At 37.7% G+C, this 20,045-nt stretch overlaps 1 protein-coding gene across 1 annotated transcript in view; it reads left to right on the top strand.

Moving 5' to 3' along the window:
- The window catches only part of LOC105393477 (metabotropic glutamate receptor 2), a 124,490-nt gene that overhangs the window by 74,750 nt on the left and 29,695 nt on the right, over positions 1–20,045 (top strand). The window contains exons 5-7 of the mRNA XM_048622582.1: positions 1,406–1,550; positions 12,268–12,519; positions 14,717–14,891. Coding sequence (XP_048478539.1) covers positions 1,406–1,550; positions 12,268–12,519; positions 14,717–14,891 — 572 coding nt within the window. The remainder of the gene's footprint in view (positions 1–1,405; positions 1,551–12,267; positions 12,520–14,716; positions 14,892–20,045) is intronic.

A 20,045-nucleotide genomic window follows, 5' to 3' on the forward strand; every position in this document is an offset into this window, starting at 1 on the left:
GATGCAATCTTAAATCAAAGTCATTACTTCTGAGCAGATTTAATTTAAGATACCGCAAATGACAAGCCTTCTCACCTTTGACCTTCAGCCATTTTATTCCTCCCCGTGGAAAATAGGACTAACCGCTATCCTACTTTACTCCAAAGTGTTTCATTACATTATGCTCAGGTAAATTTGATGTTGAATAAATAAACTCACCAATATAACCGACAGGTTGTGTGAGCTATGAAGTGAATTCAATAGTAGAGCACACGTCTACAGTTTTAGAACTTTGTGAATAGGAAACGTTTTCCCACTACTACCGTCTCTGGGTGTCATGGAATCAAATCATAACGCCAATGTATCGGTTTATATAATGTTTATCTAAACTAACAGTAATTATATTATAAACAAAAAATATAAGTATGACTTTGTAGCTAAAGAAAGCTTAGCTTTTAGAAACTATTAAACCGATACGATTTCTATAGTTCTTCCACAATTGTAATGCTTCGCCTTAAAAATATTCAATGATTTCTCGATTGATAAAATGTTAGTCTAACAACTTTTAAAATACAATGTAAGTTGAGCGATCGATTTCAGTGTATTGTATGTACGAGTATGCCAGTGAAGACGGCAGCAGTGGACAAGCGGCCGGAGTGAAATGTGATCGGTGTCCGAAGTTCCGAACCTGCACGTAGCTCCCGAAGTGGCACTTTCCTTGAAACCACTTTGCATTTGCAACAGCACTCGTTTCTACTTTTCCTGTTTCCTAGTGAAAACATCAATCGTTTCTAAAGTAGGACGCTTTTTTGTTGCCGTAAATTTGAATAACTGCTCCGAAATTCGAGTTACATTTATTTGACCGGCCCTCGACAAGGGAATTTGTTTATTAAACGCAAACCTAAGGCGGAGTAAAAGGTTCACTAATGGGTTCTTTTAATAGAAATACTGAGCTTTCATTATTAACTTTTGCTTAAAAATTACACAATAATGGATTTTGTTTTTTGTTTGTCGTTTGTACAACCTTCCGATTGTAAATTTTACCCTTATTTTATTTAACTAGAAATACATTCTTGCATATAATTTCCATGAGGTCTAGTTGGTGTCTTTTTTTCTTTCAGGTCTGGCATGTTATAAATTGTCGACCGAATAGTGTGGTAGTTAGTGACCCTGACTGCTATGCCGAAGGTCACAGGTGCGATCCTCGGCCGGGCAGATATTAGTTTAAAGATAGATATTTGTACTCGGGTCTTGGATGTTAATATGTATACCTATGTATGCATGTGTAGATATGTCAGCTGTGTGATACCCACATTACAGCCTCGGCCTAGCTTGGGGTCGGATGGCTGACATATTATCATAAATCGTGTTTTCCACATAACACACTTTTAGACGGAGATAATGAAAACATCCTCGTCGTCCGCAGGCTTTCGAGGAGCTGGAGGCGTGGCTGGCGCGGCGCGGCGTGTGCATCGCCGTGAAGGAGAAGCTCGTGAAGGACTCGGGCGTGGCCGACGAGCGCGCCTACGACGACATCGTTAGCAAGCTGCTCACCAAGCCACGGGCACGGGGTGAGGGTATAGGGTCTAACAGACGATCGACCAGACGGTTTAGTAGATAATCCACCTGATGTTGATGTAGCAGACGATGCACTAGACGATCCGTAAGATGATCCGTAAGATGATCGGCAAGACAATCCACTAGTTAATGCTCTAGCTAGGTGATTCAAGTGATTGTCTAGTGGATTGTGTGGTTTAGATGAAGCTTTTATATGTAAAAGCTTGTCCGGATTATGGAACCGATTTCGAAAGCACAGTACTGTCCAGTTAATCCTTTAGTACCCATTACAATTATTAAAATTATTGCTTTTACAAATTGTCATAATTAAATTACAATTCAATTTTCATCACGTAAACTTTGCTAACAAAATTTGTGCCCAACAAAGTTAAGCTGTTTGCGCACAACCACAAACAGTCATCACGTTAATGAGTTAAGTGCGGTGGAGACGCCATCATCAATTGCGGGCACACTAACTAATTCATTATTACTATTGGATTATTTTTACACGAAACTGTCGATAAAGTATAAGGAATAAATTTAATATAAGTCCATTGTTTACCGGTTTATGGTCTCAACTCGATAATCCTAACTCTATTTATAGCTAATTTGAAAAACATTACAACAGAATTTTATAGATTTTAATAAATCTCTCAGCAATCTCTCTCGCCAATATCTTGATGTCGGTTTATAAAATAATTATATTAAATGAAAAGCCAGCTCATGAAATCGCTACGAACGTGCGTAGACACGATTTGCTACGCCGTAGCTACTACGGCGTACTCCTTCATCGCTACGGCACGCCGCGTAGCGCCGCTTCGTAGCAATGAAACCACTTCACTCTACTCACCGCTCTCCCGGTGCAGCCGTCATCAGGAAACACTTAGCATTTGCTTTTTAACTCTTACGGCGTACGAGTTAAGGGTGATGTGGATTCCTATGAAGTCTCTATGTTAGAACAAAGAGTGCTTCTAACGGCTGGATAATGAAACCTTGTAGATAGCGCGATAAGCAGAAAGCCATTAAGTTTTATGAGTTTTCATTTACATTTGGCAAGGATCTTCGTTAACAACCTAACGACATAATTTTAGCACAGACCGATGTTTGTGCCAATAATTTGAAGCGGCTACGTACTCGTATTTCGTGGAACTAGCACAAGCTAGTAAATAATATAAGTACTTAATAATAATAACGTGTAGAATCAAACCTTTTATGAGTACTTAAATGTTGTAAGCCACTTCAAAGTCGTTTCAGTAAATTCTTCTAATCGGGGAATAACCGTGCGGGATTCAGGAGCTTTGAAGTGAAATCAGATAATGAACCTTCCCCACTCCGCATGGAAAGCGGACCAACTTTATAATTATTAGTTCATTTAGATAATTTTGTGATTAAAAGTTATGATCCCATTGAAATGTGGTTGAAAACGCTTGAATCGTAACATAACATATTTTAATGCGCAGTCATTTTAAATATTTATGGAAGTATTTAAATAGGCTCAGCAACCTATGAGCAAAAACCTTTAGTCGGTCTTTTGTATTCATCTTAATTTAATGGGGACCTCACCCTCGATAATAATATTATGTAATGAATTTATGTTTGTTCAAGAAATATGCATAAAATGACAGAAAATACTAACGAAACTATTGTTCTGATTTCCATGCATAACGTTTAATCATAAATGCATATGATACAATTAATATGCATGATCACGATAGCACTGTGTGTGTTGCTTCCTGCCGTTCCAAGAAATGGATATTTCTGCGTTTTTTTTTTTCTGGACGAATGTTGATAAATATTCATCGTATAATTTATTAAGCTGCTTGATAAATATGTGATGTAATAGCGTAGTGTGCAGTGTGGTCTTGGTAGGCACATATACAGCAAAAACTTTACTATTATTGTAACTATTCCTGTTTATGTTACTATGTATATAGGTAATATGTAATAAAAACTTACACGCGTTATCGTGAGTAAAAAATATATTTATTTCTAAAAAAAAATGTTTGCATCTGTCAGGCAGTGGTGATTGTCATGAAAAACGGCTGATTTTCAGTCATGCTTTCCCATGCCTAATATTCCACTGCCCTAGGCCTTCCAGGCCCTACGGGAAACCCGCCACTGTGTAGTCTAGAGCCGAGCCAAGCAGTCACCTCTCCCGTATCCCACCCCCGCATGCGGACCCTATGTTGTACTCTAATACTTTCATAATAGTACACCTTTTTAACCGACTTCAAAAAAAGGAGGAGGTTCTCAATTCGTCGGGATCTTTTTTTTTTTTTATATTTTTTTTTATGTATGTTCACCGATTACTCCGCCGTTTATGAACCGATTTTGAAAATTCTTTTTTTGTTGTATTGGGTTGAGCTTCTAGGTGGTCCCATTTTTTTTTCAGAATTTTATCTCACCCCCAAGGGTGGGTAAAGGGGTAAAAACAGGGTATGAATTTCAATTTTGGGCACATATTAACCGATTCTAATGAAATTAAGAACGTAAATATAGTTCTTAAACCAAAAAAATATGATGGTGACCTTGAGCTGATCTGATGATGGAAACGGAAGGCAGTCAGGGGAACTCCTCAACGGTATATAGCAACTACTTCGTGTTTAGGCTTGAATGATTTGTATTGATTAGTAGGACATTTTGGTATCATTTGCACCTTACTTTTGATTGAAAATTATTACAAATAAACTAAAAACTATTAAATAAAATAATAATTAAAAAAATTAAAAAACCGACTTCAAAAAACCACTAAAATGTAAGAAATAATTTAAGGTTTACACAAATTCTACTCGTATGAGACAGTACAAATATACCTAAGCAGGAACTGTTCTTTTTTGAAGTTGGTGCCATATTTCTTCAGATTACTTTGTCACCGCACCAACATCTTTTTTCGCGCGCGCGCTCTCCTACTGACAACATGTACTTAACGTTCTTCCTTACAATTTAATTCATAAAAGTGGTAAATAGTAACCGTAATTTGTGCTACTATACATCATTAGAAGCCTTTAGTCATAAACTTTATTTTGGTGCTTATAATAATAGTGTCTGACTTCGGTGTCGTGAACAATAAACAAAAACATTTTATAAAATACGTAATTTTGAGTCTCACGGCCGGAACGTTGACCTTGGGCCAACGGTCACTTTTGCGCTATCGCTAGCGCAGCGCTACAGCGCCCTACTCGAGCGCTCGCTGCTGTTAAACGCAAGATATAAATCAACATATTATCTCAGTGAAAGTTTAAAATGGCTCCAATAAATAGTGTGTGTGTAAAGTGCAACAATAAACTACATCATACCCAATTTATGAAGTGTACCCTATGTGCTCAAACATACGACCTTGACTGTGCAGACGTATCTTCAAAGCGCTATGCTCTCATGACAAAAGAGAACAAGAGCAACTGGAAGTGCACTCCGTGCCTGTCTACGAAAGGTTCATCTACCACGATCGGGTCCACCTCTGTATCAACTCCACAAGCCCCCCGCTCCACCTCAAGCAAACAACCCAATTTAAAAACCACGCCGGAAGACTCCAACATAACCACCCGTAAGAGAACTAATAACAACACAGAAAATGAATCTAGCTATGTAACGGAGTCTACTCTTCGTGACATTCTGAAACAAGAAGTAACTGCGGCTATAAAGTCTAGCATTAAAGAATTAGTGATGGCCGAACTCCAGAGCATAAACCAACAAATTGGTAGCTTCCACGACGCTATGACGTTCTTTAACCAGCATTTCGAGGAATTAAAAGCTAGCCTTGAGGAAAAGTCAGCGCACATTAAGAAGCTTGAAGAAGATAACGTGAATTTAAAATCTAGTGTCAATGACCTATCAACAAGGCTGTGTCTTGTAGAGCAGCAAATGAGAGAAAGTAACGTAGAGATAAACGGCCTCCCTGAAAAGAATTCGGAAAACTTACCGTGCATCATTACAAAACTAGCAAAGTCAGTGGACTGCCAGATCAAAGACGATGATGTCCTCCATGTCACGCGAGTTGCTAAGCTCAATAAGGAAAACCCAAGACCCCGAACAGTCGTAGCTAAGCTTCGCAGTACCCGCCACCGTGATGCTCTCATCGCTGCAGTATCCAGTTACAACAGAAAAAACCCTACAAACAAATTAAGCACAAGCCACGTTGGCTACGATGGACCCAGCTCGCCTGTCTACGTCGCCGAGCACCTGACGCCGACGAACAAGTCGCTCCATGCGGAAGTACGTAAGAAGGCCAAGGAGTTATCGTACAAATTTGTTTGGGTACGTAATGGACGAATACAAGCACGAAAAGATGAATATTCTCCAATCTTGGTGATAAGGAATACTTCTTGCTTACATAAAATTAATTAGAATGTATAGTTATTTTCTTACTTAACCATATTAACGTTTTTTATTGTTTAAATTTTTCAAATATGGATATGTATTATCAAAATGTTAGAGGCATAAAAACAAAAACAACAGATGTTTATAACAATATTCTTCGTCACAATTATAAAATTATTGTCTTTACCGAGACATGGCTCAACTCAAATATAGGTAATTCAGAATTTATTGATAATAGGTATGTTGTATATCGTAGAGACCGTATAACTAGTACTGCAAAAAAAGATGGTGGAGGTGTCATGATAGCTGTTTCTCGTGACATAGAATCTTCTCGCATTCATAATTGGGAAAGTGATTGTGAAGATTTATGGGTTACAATAAATGTAAGAGTAAAAAATGTTATTAAAAAAATTACAATCTGCGCTGTATATCTCCCTCCGCCTGTAAAAATGAATACACTTAATACATTTTTAGATAATGCCAATAATGTTATTCATAATACTAATGATGTTGTTATAGTTGGCGATTTTAATTTAAGTTTTATTAACTGGAGTCTTAACCTAGACTCTCAACATAATATGGTTCCTAATAATTATAGCAATAACTTAGGTTACGCTTTAGTAGATTTCATAAATGCTAATGACTTACACCAAATAAATAACACTCGCAATATTGATGATAAAACGTTAGATCTCATTCTTAGTAATATAAGTAATCTTGAAAACTCAGTTCCGCTTGAAAATTTAAGTAAACTAGACAAACTACATCCTAGTTTGTTACTGAACTTCCCACTTACTGATCTTCAATTTTTAAAATCTAATGAACGCCCAACACTCAACTATTACAAGGCTGACTTTGATAGTATTAATTTAGAACTAAACTCTACCGACTGGCATTCCGAATTTTCTAACTGTGACCATGTAGATTCAATGGTTAGTATACTAAAGGATAGGTTAATCTCTGCTATTGATAAATTTGTACCCAAACGAACCAGAAAAATGTCAAGATATCCTCCATGGTTCACTAAACAACTAATATGTCTCCTAGCTGAACAAAACAAGTTACGAAACAAATACAAAAAGTTTAAAAATCCTAGAGACAAATTTGAATATGAATTACTGCGTAGCCGATGTCACAAACTGTTAGATAAATGCTACTCCGATTACAAGTGCAGACTGGAGAACGAAATTCATTCTAATCCCAAAGCTTTTTGGCGTTATGTGAAGGACAAGCGTAAAGGAGATTCGACTATACCTACAGTGATGCATCTCAATAACCTAATTGGTAACAACACATCAGACATATCTAATCTTTTTGCCACTCATTTTTCTAACATCTACAACAAAAATAATTCATCTTCTGCCAGTACTAATAACAGTAACCTCACCGCCCCTACAACTACCAATATTAACTACGGAATAACCGAAAGAGTAATAATTAAACATATAAATAAACTTAATGCATCTCAATCAGCAGGTCCGGACGGCATTCATCCGTTGTTAGTAAAACGTTGCGCTATAGCCTTAGCCCTCCCATTGTGCATTATCTTTAATAAGTCGTTACAAGATGGTAGTTTTCCGACAGAGTGGAAAAGGGCTAGAATCACTCCGATACATAAAAAAGGTGATATCACCTTAATAACAAACTACAGACCTATTTCTATCCTGTCCTGTTTTGCTAAATTATTTGAAGCCATCGTTTGTCCAATTCTTACAAAAAATCTAGATCATGCGTTAAGTGAATCACAACATGGTTTTAGGAAAGGTCGCTCAGTCGAAACAAATCTGGTTAGTTACATTAGTGAATTGTCCCATAAAGTCGATGCTGGTCTGCAAGTTGACGCAATTTATATCGACTTTACTAGTGCATTTGACAAAGTTTGTCACTCCCTGCTTCTCAAAAAACTTGAAATAATTGGTGTAAATGATTCATTGATAAAGTGGCTAACTTCATACTTAGATAAAAGGGAACAATTTGTCTCAATCAATGGTTTTCAATCTAAATTCTTCTTTGCTGAGTCCGGTGTGCCTCAAGGTTCTCATTTGGGTCCAATTCTCTTCCTTGCTTTTATAAACGATCTGACCCATCACATTCAATATAGTAAATACTCAATGTTTGCCGATGATTTAAAAATTTACCGTACCATAACTTCTTCCGACGATAACTGGCTTCTTCAAAACGATCTTAATAATATTTTAAAATGGTGTGATACTAATTGTATGTTGATTAACGCTCAAAAATGTTTTCACATTAAGTTCACACGTAAAAAAGTTCCACATTCCTTCGATTACCTTGTCGGCAGTAATGCAGTCACAGAGGTCAATGAGATTCGTGACCTGGGAATAATAATTGACTCTAAATTACAATTTTCCTCTCATATAGATTCAATAATTAAAAAAGCAGCGCAAATGTTAGGTTTTATAAAACGTCAAAGTAAAGGCTTTAGAGCTGACACTAAGATTATCCTGTTTAATTCCCTAGTTCGTAGTCATCTCGAATTTGCTTCCTCTGCCTGGAGTCCTTCTTATGCAGTCAACTCACATCGTATCGAATCTATACAGAGAGCCTTTACCCGTCATCTTGCCTTTATTTCCCCAAATGTGTCTCATAAATCTCCTTATGATCACCGCTTAACATTTTTTAAAATGAAATCATTACGCAATAGGCGAGAGACCCATGACCTTTTATTTCTTTATAAAATTGTCAATAATCTTATAGACTGTCCTGATCTTCTTGAGAGTATTTCCTTTCCAATCCCCTTCAAATACCCGAGGTACCCAATCAAAAAACTAATGTGTGGACCCAAACCGCGTACAAACTTAGGCTCACATTCACCAATAAATAAGCTATGTGATCTACATAACATTTATAGTAACAAATTGGATAATGATAAACTTGACATTTTTCACGATTCCTATAATTGTTTCAAGAATAAAATTCAATGCATAAAATTATGTTCTTAATACTTACCTTATTGTTTGTTTTTTTAGTTTATTGTTTAGTTTGAAAGTATAAATATTTGTGTTCTTACTGTGATCTCTGTATACGTAGTACTTAGATAAACCTTTTATTTTATTTAATGTCAACATTGTTGATTTTATATAGATTTTTATTTAGGTTGTCATAGATATTTTACGAATGTTGTGTACACCTTTAATAGGCTTTTACAACAAAATTAGAATTTTAAGAAATGATTTATTAATGTAAGTTGTTTAAGCTGCTGGTGTTCCTTTTTGAATAAATAAATAAAATAAACATCAAAAAAGAACAGTTCCTGCTTAGGTATATTTGTACTGTCTCATACGAGTAGAATTTGTGTAAACCTTAAATTATTTCTTACATTTTAGTGGTTTTTTGAAGTCGGTTTTTTAATTTTTTTAATTATTATTTTATTCCCTATGGTGACCCCACCCGATAAAGTATTCATGGATCACCAGCAATGACCATTCAATTTCCTCACAAATGCTCAAACATCTTCAATAATGGAGTTCAGGAGCAGCGTTCAGCGACTGTTTGTCGGCCACTTTCACCCGCACTTGTATTCTATTGGCTATAAAGGGCGTGAATGTGTTTATTTAGGCGAAATAAACGACACTCTGTGAAGATCGAGAGTTATTGCGCGACCATTCGATTGCGTTCATAACACTCGCGGCCGCGAACCGCCCAGATTAACTCTATAACTCTTTCGAGTGCGGCCTTTTCACTCGTTTTATCGTTCGACTGGTGTGGTGGTTGCCGCGAATGGCAGAGATTTAAAATAAGTACGTACTTTGTGTAATGAAATGGCAAATACAATAACAGTGAACAGGCGCCACCACATCACCTCGCCTCAATAAAATTGTATAGAGGTACAAGTTTCCAATACTTAATTTACAATACTACACGTGAAACATCCGAGTCTGTGTTGTTTTTTTTCTATGGATTTGTAGGTCTTCTCGATATACATTCCAAACCGACGTTTCCATTGACCATACAAAACAACACCATGACGCTCACACACATTCGCCCGCAGCCAATCAGCGCGCCGCCTGATCACGTGATCACGGTGCGTGTGCAATGAACGCATCTATTCCATTAAATCAGTTCACAGAGTGAATTATCGGCTTCTCCTATTGGATGTATCTTGTCGGCTGCTTGGCGGTGATAGCAGCTGCGAGCGGAGACAATTTCCCGCCGCGGTGGACGCGCAAATTGAATCCGACACGCGGGGGGGTGAGGAAGAGGGGGGACTCATTTTATCGACACCGACCTTATTTAGTGCTGATGATTTTTGTGACCAGGCCTCGGCAGGCCACGCAGGCGGGGGTGATGGGGATATGCTGGGTTTAAAGGTCCAATTGTTTAATATTTGTTTTTAGATATTATTTATTATGATCCTTAGTTTTCTGGAAGGACAAAACCAAAATATATTACCATAACTTTATACATTTTACAAAAGGTGCAACATTGAACCATCAAATATTGATTCATTATAACATTGTAATTTTATTATGTATATTTTCTGTTCCATACTAAGACTTGTCCTACCATGAAACGTGAGATAGGTCTTCCAAACCTGAGCAAAGTTTCAGGTCTTGTTAGAAAAGTTTCCTTTGTAACGATCCAGGCGATGTGAGCCGCGTACTTCAGAACAAACATATAAACAATCCAACTTTTATGTACATTCCTACAAATGAGTCCACAGGGAGCGGGGAAAATGTATAAAATAATATTATATTATATACGTTTTTCCAAGGTGACTGTTAAGATTAGAAATCTTAATTTTTAGAAGTTTCAACCTTAACCTTAATTTGCTAAAGACCGCAAGATCTAAAAACTTCTCTGAACTTGAAGAAAACCGCAAAAGATAAAGTGTATGCTCGCTTAGAGTCTGAGAGAATACTGGGAAAAACCTAATTTATTGAATAAAACCTGGGGAGTTTAATGGTACAACTGGATATAAATGACGGTAGAACATAGGATGGAAAATAAAATCGACAGTTTTCACCCAAGTTGGAACATTTCACAAATGGATCATTAATTTTGCAGATCCGATTTAGGAAAAATGGAATCGTATTTTATTTTTCTGGAAACATGGCGCTGTCAGGAGGATCTCTCCTCGTCACCGCCCGCTACGTCAGTGATTAAATATGAAAACGAGACGAAACATTCGCAAGAATTTACGGCGTCAGCCTTCACTTTTACATTCAGCTAATAAATACCTAGCGTTTTACGAATAAGTTAATTATTCATTACGCTTCTCTCGGCCTAAATTAGTTTCATCTAATGCCGGCTCCAGCAGTTAATGGGAAACTATTAAGTCGTAATCTTTCAGTAAACACGAAGCGATAGCACAATTTGTATTCTCGGAGGTTTTGAGCGGCGGCGCGCTATTCTCGTAACCGCCGGTGCAATTTGCGAACAAATCCGCGGAGTAATCTCGAGTGTGGCGCGGGAGTGAGCTGAGAATAGCCCCCCGGCGTGGGTAATCTGTTAAGCCCACTACCGCTGTAAGGGATGAATTGCTCAACATCCCGGAGCAGGTTCCATCCCGGCTCCAGCGGAGCCAATTTGTTAAACTCCGTATTGTTTAGTGCAAAGCAATACATTCTAAAAGTTGGAAATAGAAAATGAAATCTCCGATACATTTCTAGGTGCGATTTTTTTATTCTGGTCAGTGCAAATATAAATTATGGAACAATCTATGAGAATAAGGTACTAAATAGCTATGTTAGCCTTATTTCTATCAATTAGGTATTTGATAGATGTGGTACATAGATTCCTCTACAATACTGCCAACCTATTGTTGTTTGTAGTAAATAATGGCCAGCGGGCAACAGCTACCGTACATAAATACCAAAACAAATATTTTACATCGAAATATCTTATTTGTGTCTATCATTTATTTGACTACCTGTATGTGGAATATTCCGCATGAAATTCAGACACAGGACAAAGGCAAATATAATGCTAATAGCATCTAATTACCACTCCGAATGACTCAAACTTGGATATCATAAAAAGTCACGTAATATATTGTGTTTACTCCGAGGTAGGAAATAGGTAGTGTGAGTAAATAATAAATAAAGCGGCCCAACGACTTTATTAGACATGTTATGTGCTCCACGGGTGAGGCCCATATCCAGCACTGGATGACTACGGATTGACGATCGTAATTTAAAAAAATATAAAGATTCTAATTATTACTTAGGTATATACATTTGTAATCCCTTGCCTTATATAATTATGTTCTGTTTGTATTTTTTGGACTTTCCCCTTTTCTTGTATAATTTCTCTCCTCCGAGGTAGTCTGGAAGGAATTACTTTTAGTATACGGCCGCCATTTGTAACGTCTATGTTGAACATTTCCCTGTGCAATTTCTGCAATAAAGAATTATCTATCTATCTATCTAAAGCTAAACACCATTGTTACAGGCGTAATCGTGTTCGGCTCCGACCAAGAAGTGGCAGGCGTGATGCGAGCCGTCCAGCGCGCCGACGCCACGAGGACCTTCAGCTGGGTGGGCTCCGACGGCTGGTCAGCACGAGCCCTGGTGTGCGACGGCAACGAGCCCGCCGTGGAGGGCACCATCAGCGTGCAGCCCCAGGCCAACGAGGTCAAGGGGTTCAGAGAGTACTTCCTGGGCTTGAACGTGCATAATAATAAAAGGAACCCGTGGTTTGTTGGTGAGTTATGCGCTCCTGGTAGTTTGGTTGTACATTTTGTAGTTTTTTTAAGATGGAATGAAGTTTTTGGTTTGTTAGTGAGCTATGGATTCCTAGTTGCTTAGTTAGGAAAGAGTTTGTCTACGGAAGTGTCACAGGTCACCGAATGATATTTTGCTAAGCAATGCGATCCTGATGGTCTATGACAAAATAATAATATTAGCTACTACTTTATAAAAATATCTCAGTAATGTTTGTATTCGACTGCGAATCCTTAAAATTAATTAAAGAATTTCTTCGTTAAAACATTTTCCCTGATTAATTAGTAAGATTGAAAGGAAACTTGCTATGTCGAATTTCTAAGAAACATAAACACAAACAAGCTAAATAAAGAAATATTGATTCATTGGATTCTTTCCCATGCTTATTTTTTATTATACCTATTATTTGAATAATAAAATAAATGATTGTTTTGTTGTTTTTATTAATTAATAAAACGCACCTACTTGGTACCTACTATTTCTTTTCAACATCATAGCAACAACCAGAGATCCGAGTAGGTACAGATATTCGAGCGTAATGAAAGTGTTTGAGTCTTTGAGTCGGCGTCTCATCGCGTCATCGCCGGTACCTCGCTAGAGCCCGCGGTGGCTCAAAGGAGACATCTAAAGCCTTGCTGATGAGCTTTTCACTTAAAATATTATGCAAATATTAGAAATTCTGAAGACTTCCTGAAGGTGTGTGATATCTAGTTATTCAATACGATATGTCTTTCCTTTTGCTAGCAAGAAAATGTATCGTAGGCACTCACTAGTGAGAGAGATTGAGAGTATATATAGACACACGGTTCTAATCTTAACTATTCTACAATAATAAATTAATAATATTACTTAGCATCTAATATTAAATATACTTTCGTAGAATTGAAATGAAAACTCTTATTTCCGTTAGAAACATGATGAAATTAATTAACGCAGAATCCGTTCACATTAATTAATTGATAAATGAGTTCTCATTTACGACACATATTTGCTTTCACAGGCGGATTAATGAAATCAAAAAGCAAATAAACTTTATGTATACCTTATCAGTCAAGTTTTTTTACTATGTGTTGTGTGGTCTGAAATAATTTAGAACACCATAAACATAGTGCCGTGACATAAGTTTAGCTAGAGTTAGAGGGGCTAAACACGATGCATTAACACCGTTTACGCCATGGCACACATTGGTAGACATATTTACTCGCCGGCAATGCACTGGAAACCGTGTTTTGTTCCAGTTTTGAGGCCATTTATTATTTAAAAGTACCTCGTAATGCCGCCATGCGTCTCCGAGTAATGGACTGTGCAGTTTGCATCCACTACATAATGCCCTGCAACACGAACCCATCACCAGTTTTCGGATAATGTGTAGCTTTCCTTTTAGGTATATAATAGGAATAGGAACACGTAGGTAGGTAAATTTTTCATCAATAAAAAAATAGTGTAAAGCAATGATTTCATATATAAGTCAATGGTGTAAAGATTTACAGTACTTGTGCACGCAATGGTGTGTTGTTGTTTGTGTGGTTGTACGCAATTCTGTGGCCGGCAGCCTGCCTTCAGGACATTCATTAACTGAAAAAAAAAACACGCACTCACACCTTGTACTAATGTACTCCCTTGTGGGGTAGACAGAGGTGCATTGCTGCACCCACTTTTCGCCAGAGTGTTATGTTAGTCCGAATGTAATAGGGGGCGGGCCTATTGCCATTTTATGGGCACATCCAAGACCCGAGAACAAATATCTGTGTTTAAAAAGATTTTTTAAACACAGATAGCTTTAGATACGTAGTCAGGGTCGGCTCGGCAGAGATCGACTCAGTAGTCAGGGTCACTAACCACTACGCCATTCGGTCGTCTAAACGTCGTTCATTAACTGAACTAATAATCAAAAATATTTTCCTCCTGAATTACCTACCACCGCAATTCTCAGGTCTAGCTAGCATTATGGAAAATCCTGGCGCTATACTAGCATATCAACAGTTGTTGTTTGTATGTTGCCATCCAATCAAAGTTAAGCAGGACAATGGACACTAAAGGAATGCAATTGTATAACCTCCTTCAAGCCTCATTTCATTTGCCTCCATCTCTACTCTACCACTATGAGTTCCTTAACCAGCCAGAGAAGCGTTTATCTATTCCAGAATTCAGAGAGCTAACCACCCCCCCTATTCCAGAGTTCTGGGAAGACCACTTCTCATGCCGCCTGCCCGGCAGCGCGCGCACGCCGTACAACGCGGGTCTGACGCGCGCGTGCAGCGGCGACGAGCGGCTGTCAGCGGACAATACGGAGTTCGAGGCGCAGCTGCAGTTCGTGTCGGACGCTGTCATGGCCTTCGCTTATGCTATACGGTGAGTTGTTTGCAGCTCATATCGAACCCTTATAAAGATATAAAATTTTACCACTGTGCTTCATCTCCTATACCATAGTATAACATATTATAGAAGATCATGTACAAGGGTTCGATTTGACAGAGCCAAGTGCAGGTATTTACACCCCCACGGAGAATATAGGATAGGATATGGTATATGATGCCTTTCTTAGTGACGCATCAACTTTATTTTGTATACTACGTCCAGCGCACTAGAAGTAGACGACAATAGATTACATACATGATTCATAAATAGTAGGCATCCACCATGTGATGCTATCATAAACTTATAAATAATATATGTAAGTAGGTAGTTCAATCTAAAGTTAACGTGGTTCATAACTTCTCATTGCTAAAAATACAAATGAATTTCCTCATCGTACACGCGGCATCTCTCCACAAAGTTGCAAAATCGAACATTTATTCAAATGAAATTTTCATTTATTTAGCAAACTGTTCGAGAGCTCTCACACTCACACTCGAAACCTCCGAACAATAACACCGCGGTTGCTGACGAGCCACTAGCGCCACCCCTTTTATGCTGAAGCCTTTTCCGAACTCAGGTTTTACTGTCAACAGTTTCATGTTCATTTGAGGTCGTAACCTTATTTTAGTAAGCAGTGAAATGGCCCCCTAACCAGGTGAAGTATCCCTTGCTATAAAACAAAGCGATTTCAAATGGGAATATACAAAAAAGAGTCTTAAATCTTGTTTTCATTGACGAAAACTTTATTTATAGCCATCTATCATGGAATCAGGAAGTAACTACGGTTCCACACGGAAATTAAATAGTACCTATATATACCAACCATAGCTTTGATTGTTTATTATTTAGGTACCAAACCTGCATTATCATTTATTTATTTATTTATTTATTTATTCTTCATTGCACAATATACAAAAGTAATTATGTACAATTAGGTGGACTTAATGCTAAAAGCATTTTCTACCAGTCAACCTACAGGAGGTACAGGGAGTAAATTGTATGGGAGTGCAAAAAAAAAGAACTTCATCACCTTAACTTAGTAAATATTCACCTCGTAGCAAAAGAATATAAGCGGCGGTGGCTTTGCAGTTAAAAAACTGAGTATTTCAAAAATTCCCAGCTCTTGCCACGTTCCACTGATGAGGCTTCTTTCACGCACTTTCTAAAGCCTGTGTTCTTAGGCTGTGCACACACAAAAGATCTCCGAGAGAGCTAAGGCGGTACAAATACCTACTACAGAAAGGTTGAACCACCATTTCTCTTGTCTCTCTTCGTAGCTTGTCGTGTACGCGGGAATCGATAGAAATTAGGTACTTATGTACCTACTTAAATCAGTATAATATCATCGCTATAGCTTTTTTCAGGATTTTCACGGAGCGCGAAAATAGAAGTAGTATCGTACTGTTCCATTTCGAATTAACTGCTTTTTGTAGTATAGCGACGATATGTTAATACTCTCCGTAACAAAGGGTACATTTTCTTATAGAACTGTGTTATTGGTGGATATTTTCCTCATTTCTTAGCTTCTCTAGAATCCATCAGAGGGCGCGGCTTTACTCAACTCCAGAATCTAGTCAAGGCTGGGTTTAGAAAAGACTTCACCTACGCTTATTAGCTACGGTTTTCTTTATCTTTCTGTACCCACATAAAACAAGTTATACTTACGTACTCGCAGACAGATAACCAGGTACAAAAATTCACAGTTCGTGGATTAAATATAAACATCATGAATGCTCCAACCTTAGATACTCATTTAGGAAAAAACAAAAGAAAAACATTAACATTGCAGTGCACTCGTTAAACATTACTAATAAATAGGTTATAAAATAAAGTAATAACAAGTTGGTGCTTCACAGATCTGATATGGTCATTAAAACTTTATCCGTTGCGTTGACTCTGTTGTGTGGGAAATATACTTCTAGGTCAAACGTAAAGTACCTACCTGCTTTTAAAGATTGAATTAATTATAAAATAAAATTTGTATCGTAAAACCACAGATCCTTTTATAAAAGGCCACAATCCCTTGTGCGGGAAACAATCTTTTTACAAAAATAAAACATAAACCACTCATCCAGCAAGTCGTTGTTGCTTAAAACCGCTACTCGCTTATTTTTAACACACTGTTTTATCGGTTTAGGTTTTTTGAGTAGAGTACTTTTATCTAACAGTATACTGCCAGGGGTTTTTCTTGCCAGGGGGGTCACTCTATAAAATACGAACGAACGAACGCGAATTATCACGCAATTGGATCCGCTAATCACGGCTTTATCTCGTTGTATTAAGCGTGCCGATTGCGTGAGAATTCTTTTTCGTTCGTTCGTCAATGTAGACAGTGACCCCCCCAGTGCTATAGCTAGTGAAGCCCGCGCGGTGGCATCAAGCGCAGCATCCATCACGGGGCGCTGCGTATATCACTTTAACTGCTGTATTTTTTACTTTTCATTTGCTCGTTCATTTCCGGTGGGCCATATTTTTCCCGGCGGTGCCTTTACAACTGTCATTCTTTTAACATTTTGACAGTGACTAATGAGAACTTCAACGAAAAACGAGAGAAAATCGTACCTAAGTATAGGTCCTATAGGCTGACAATGCTACAAAGGTGGGAATAAAATAATGGCCTATTGAGAAAAACGCCTATTGCCGTAACTTTGGAGTACCTAAATACAGTACAATCAAACTTTTTAAATCTAACTACCTATATAAGATGACATAATATCTAGCGATTCGTGTAATATTTTAGGGAACTTCATAAAAAAACTGAACATATTCAACCTGCAAATGCGGAAGAATTTAAAGTATTACATTTCACGATCCTGTACGTCTTTTGAAGACGCAGAGTAGCCAATCAGAGCTCGTGAGATTGTGCCGCGCCAATTGTCGCTGTCGGCGTAGCGAGCGGCGGCCATTCACGGCCCTCCGTCGCCGTGAAGAGACTAATCAGTGCGCCATTCAGACCCGCTCACTGAGCCATCGGGGTATCTGCTGATGGGTTCTCTTTGCAGGGTTCATGTCGTATAGTTCAGTACTACAGGCACGGTACTTTAGTGAAATAAATGAGTGATACATTGCTATAATTATTCAAAGCTAGACAGACTAATTACCACCCTGTACAAAATAAGGTATGTGTTGTGTATACAACTTTGAAACCTCTTTGTTACACGTTGTTAGTCGAATAATCAATATTTTAACCACATTTAGATTGACATTCAGATATCATGAATTTGATGACGAGTTTCTTACACAAACCCGTCGCTGAAATTCGCGAGCAAAAAATCTATTACATCGTAACGGAAAATATACACAAATTTCAATTTGATTTTTTTGTGAATAAATCTTCTAAATCCACTTGTTGTTTCTAAATAAATTGCTGTATAGTGATTATTCAGATCTGCAGGTGAAGTTACACTCAGGGAACTGTAAAGTTATACATTTATTACATTAGGTAGTTAGCAAACTGTATGCTAGTAAGTAAACTAATTGCTTTGAGGAGTCTTGTAAGTGACTCGCCGCCCCGGGGCATCGAGCTATGTCCCTCGTGCTCGGAGACTCCTGCCATGGTCGGCGTATTATACTCGTTTGAAACGACCAATTACAATTTTATTAATTACTTAATTTTGTATTCGGTAAAACTATTAGTAAGTATTTCTACTTATAAATTCTATTCTTACAAGTTTTTCTACACCCTGTAATGCCATGCAAATTTCTGTATAGTCGGTTAGAGCATCAGTTATTAGTGGTTGACTTTTGACACATCTTTTGAATGCCAAGAATTTTATATGGAGATGACGTATAATTGATGAACCAATCCCTGGTCGGTTAGATCACCGACTATGGAGAAATTGAGGCTAAGGTAAATGAGGCTAACTTCCCTGTGGAGGTGATCTGAATACAGGAATGTGAAGGTTGTTTAATATAAGGCTGTCTCTGTCTGCCCGTGCTTCCATTCGTTTCGTTGCTATTACGAAACAAGTGGACTGATACCATCACGAGCTTTTATTATGAAACTTTGTTATTTCCCAATCAAAACAATTTAAACTGAAGGGAAATTGAAAACTTATCAGATCAAACACGAAGTTAGAGACGAGATATAAACATAATTATAACTTCTCCAAGTATAAACAGTCATTCTACGAATATAAACTTAGGTAATATTTATTAATAAATTGAAATTGCTACCTAAATAGATTTTCGCCCAAATGAACTCTCCAATGAAAAAAATACATTATGAGGCTCTTATTGAACCGATCCACTTGATGCTACAAACACACACACGTCAAAATAATGACTGTTTTCATCGAGGGACCATAAACGGTTACTGGGTCGTAAAAAATAATAACTCGGGAGTAAATATTTCAGGAATTTTAAAGCCAAAGGCTAAAGAGAATACCTTCACAATATTATCCCAACCGTATTTATTTAGCAAATAAAAGGACGTTTATTCAAGAAACGGTTCAGTTTATGGCCTTCAAAGAAAGTACGTACGTTTAAACAGCCGTCTTATTACAGGCCTTTGAAGAAGTCAATTTCTTTACGATTGTAAAGTATACAGTGGACGCTATCCCAAATGGAATACTTTCTGTTCGAATGTAGCTCTAACGGTGCAGGCGTTATGAACTAAGGGAAGTCCCTCAATGTAGCTTGCTTGTTAAGGAAGGGTTCAAACGTGAAAGATCGGGAGTGTGTGTGTTGACGACGCCGTATTGTACTCACTGTGGGGAGTGTCAGCATCGAGCTAGTGAGTATATCTGCGGCGTTGTACCTCAGGCTGTTTAAGCTGATAGGGTTGAAAAATGATTTCAGTGATTTCAGACGAATGATAAATGATAAAACTCTACCTTATTTGAAAGTAGTTTGGCTAGTGATACCAACAAAACAAAGCAAGGTGTCGAAACACAAACACAAAACAATTCAATTAACTATTCCCAGTAATTAATAAATACGGCACTTAGGACGAAGGTTCTCTCATACGAGTAATTAAATTTTGCTTTCACAGAAACTGGCTTACATTACTAATAAGCTCCACTTAGCTCGGAGATAATTAATACACATCATAATCTATTTATTACATTTACCTACTAATATAGAAGTTTTGCTTGAAGTGATGTGCTTGAATGTGTCGGCTGGCGTGTTTCCAAATGGCAACAAGCG

Source organism: Plutella xylostella, chromosome 8, assembly GCF_932276165.1.
Source record: "Plutella xylostella chromosome 8, ilPluXylo3.1, whole genome shotgun sequence".
In the NCBI taxonomy this organism is placed as follows: Eukaryota; Metazoa; Arthropoda; class Insecta; order Lepidoptera; family Plutellidae; genus Plutella; species Plutella xylostella.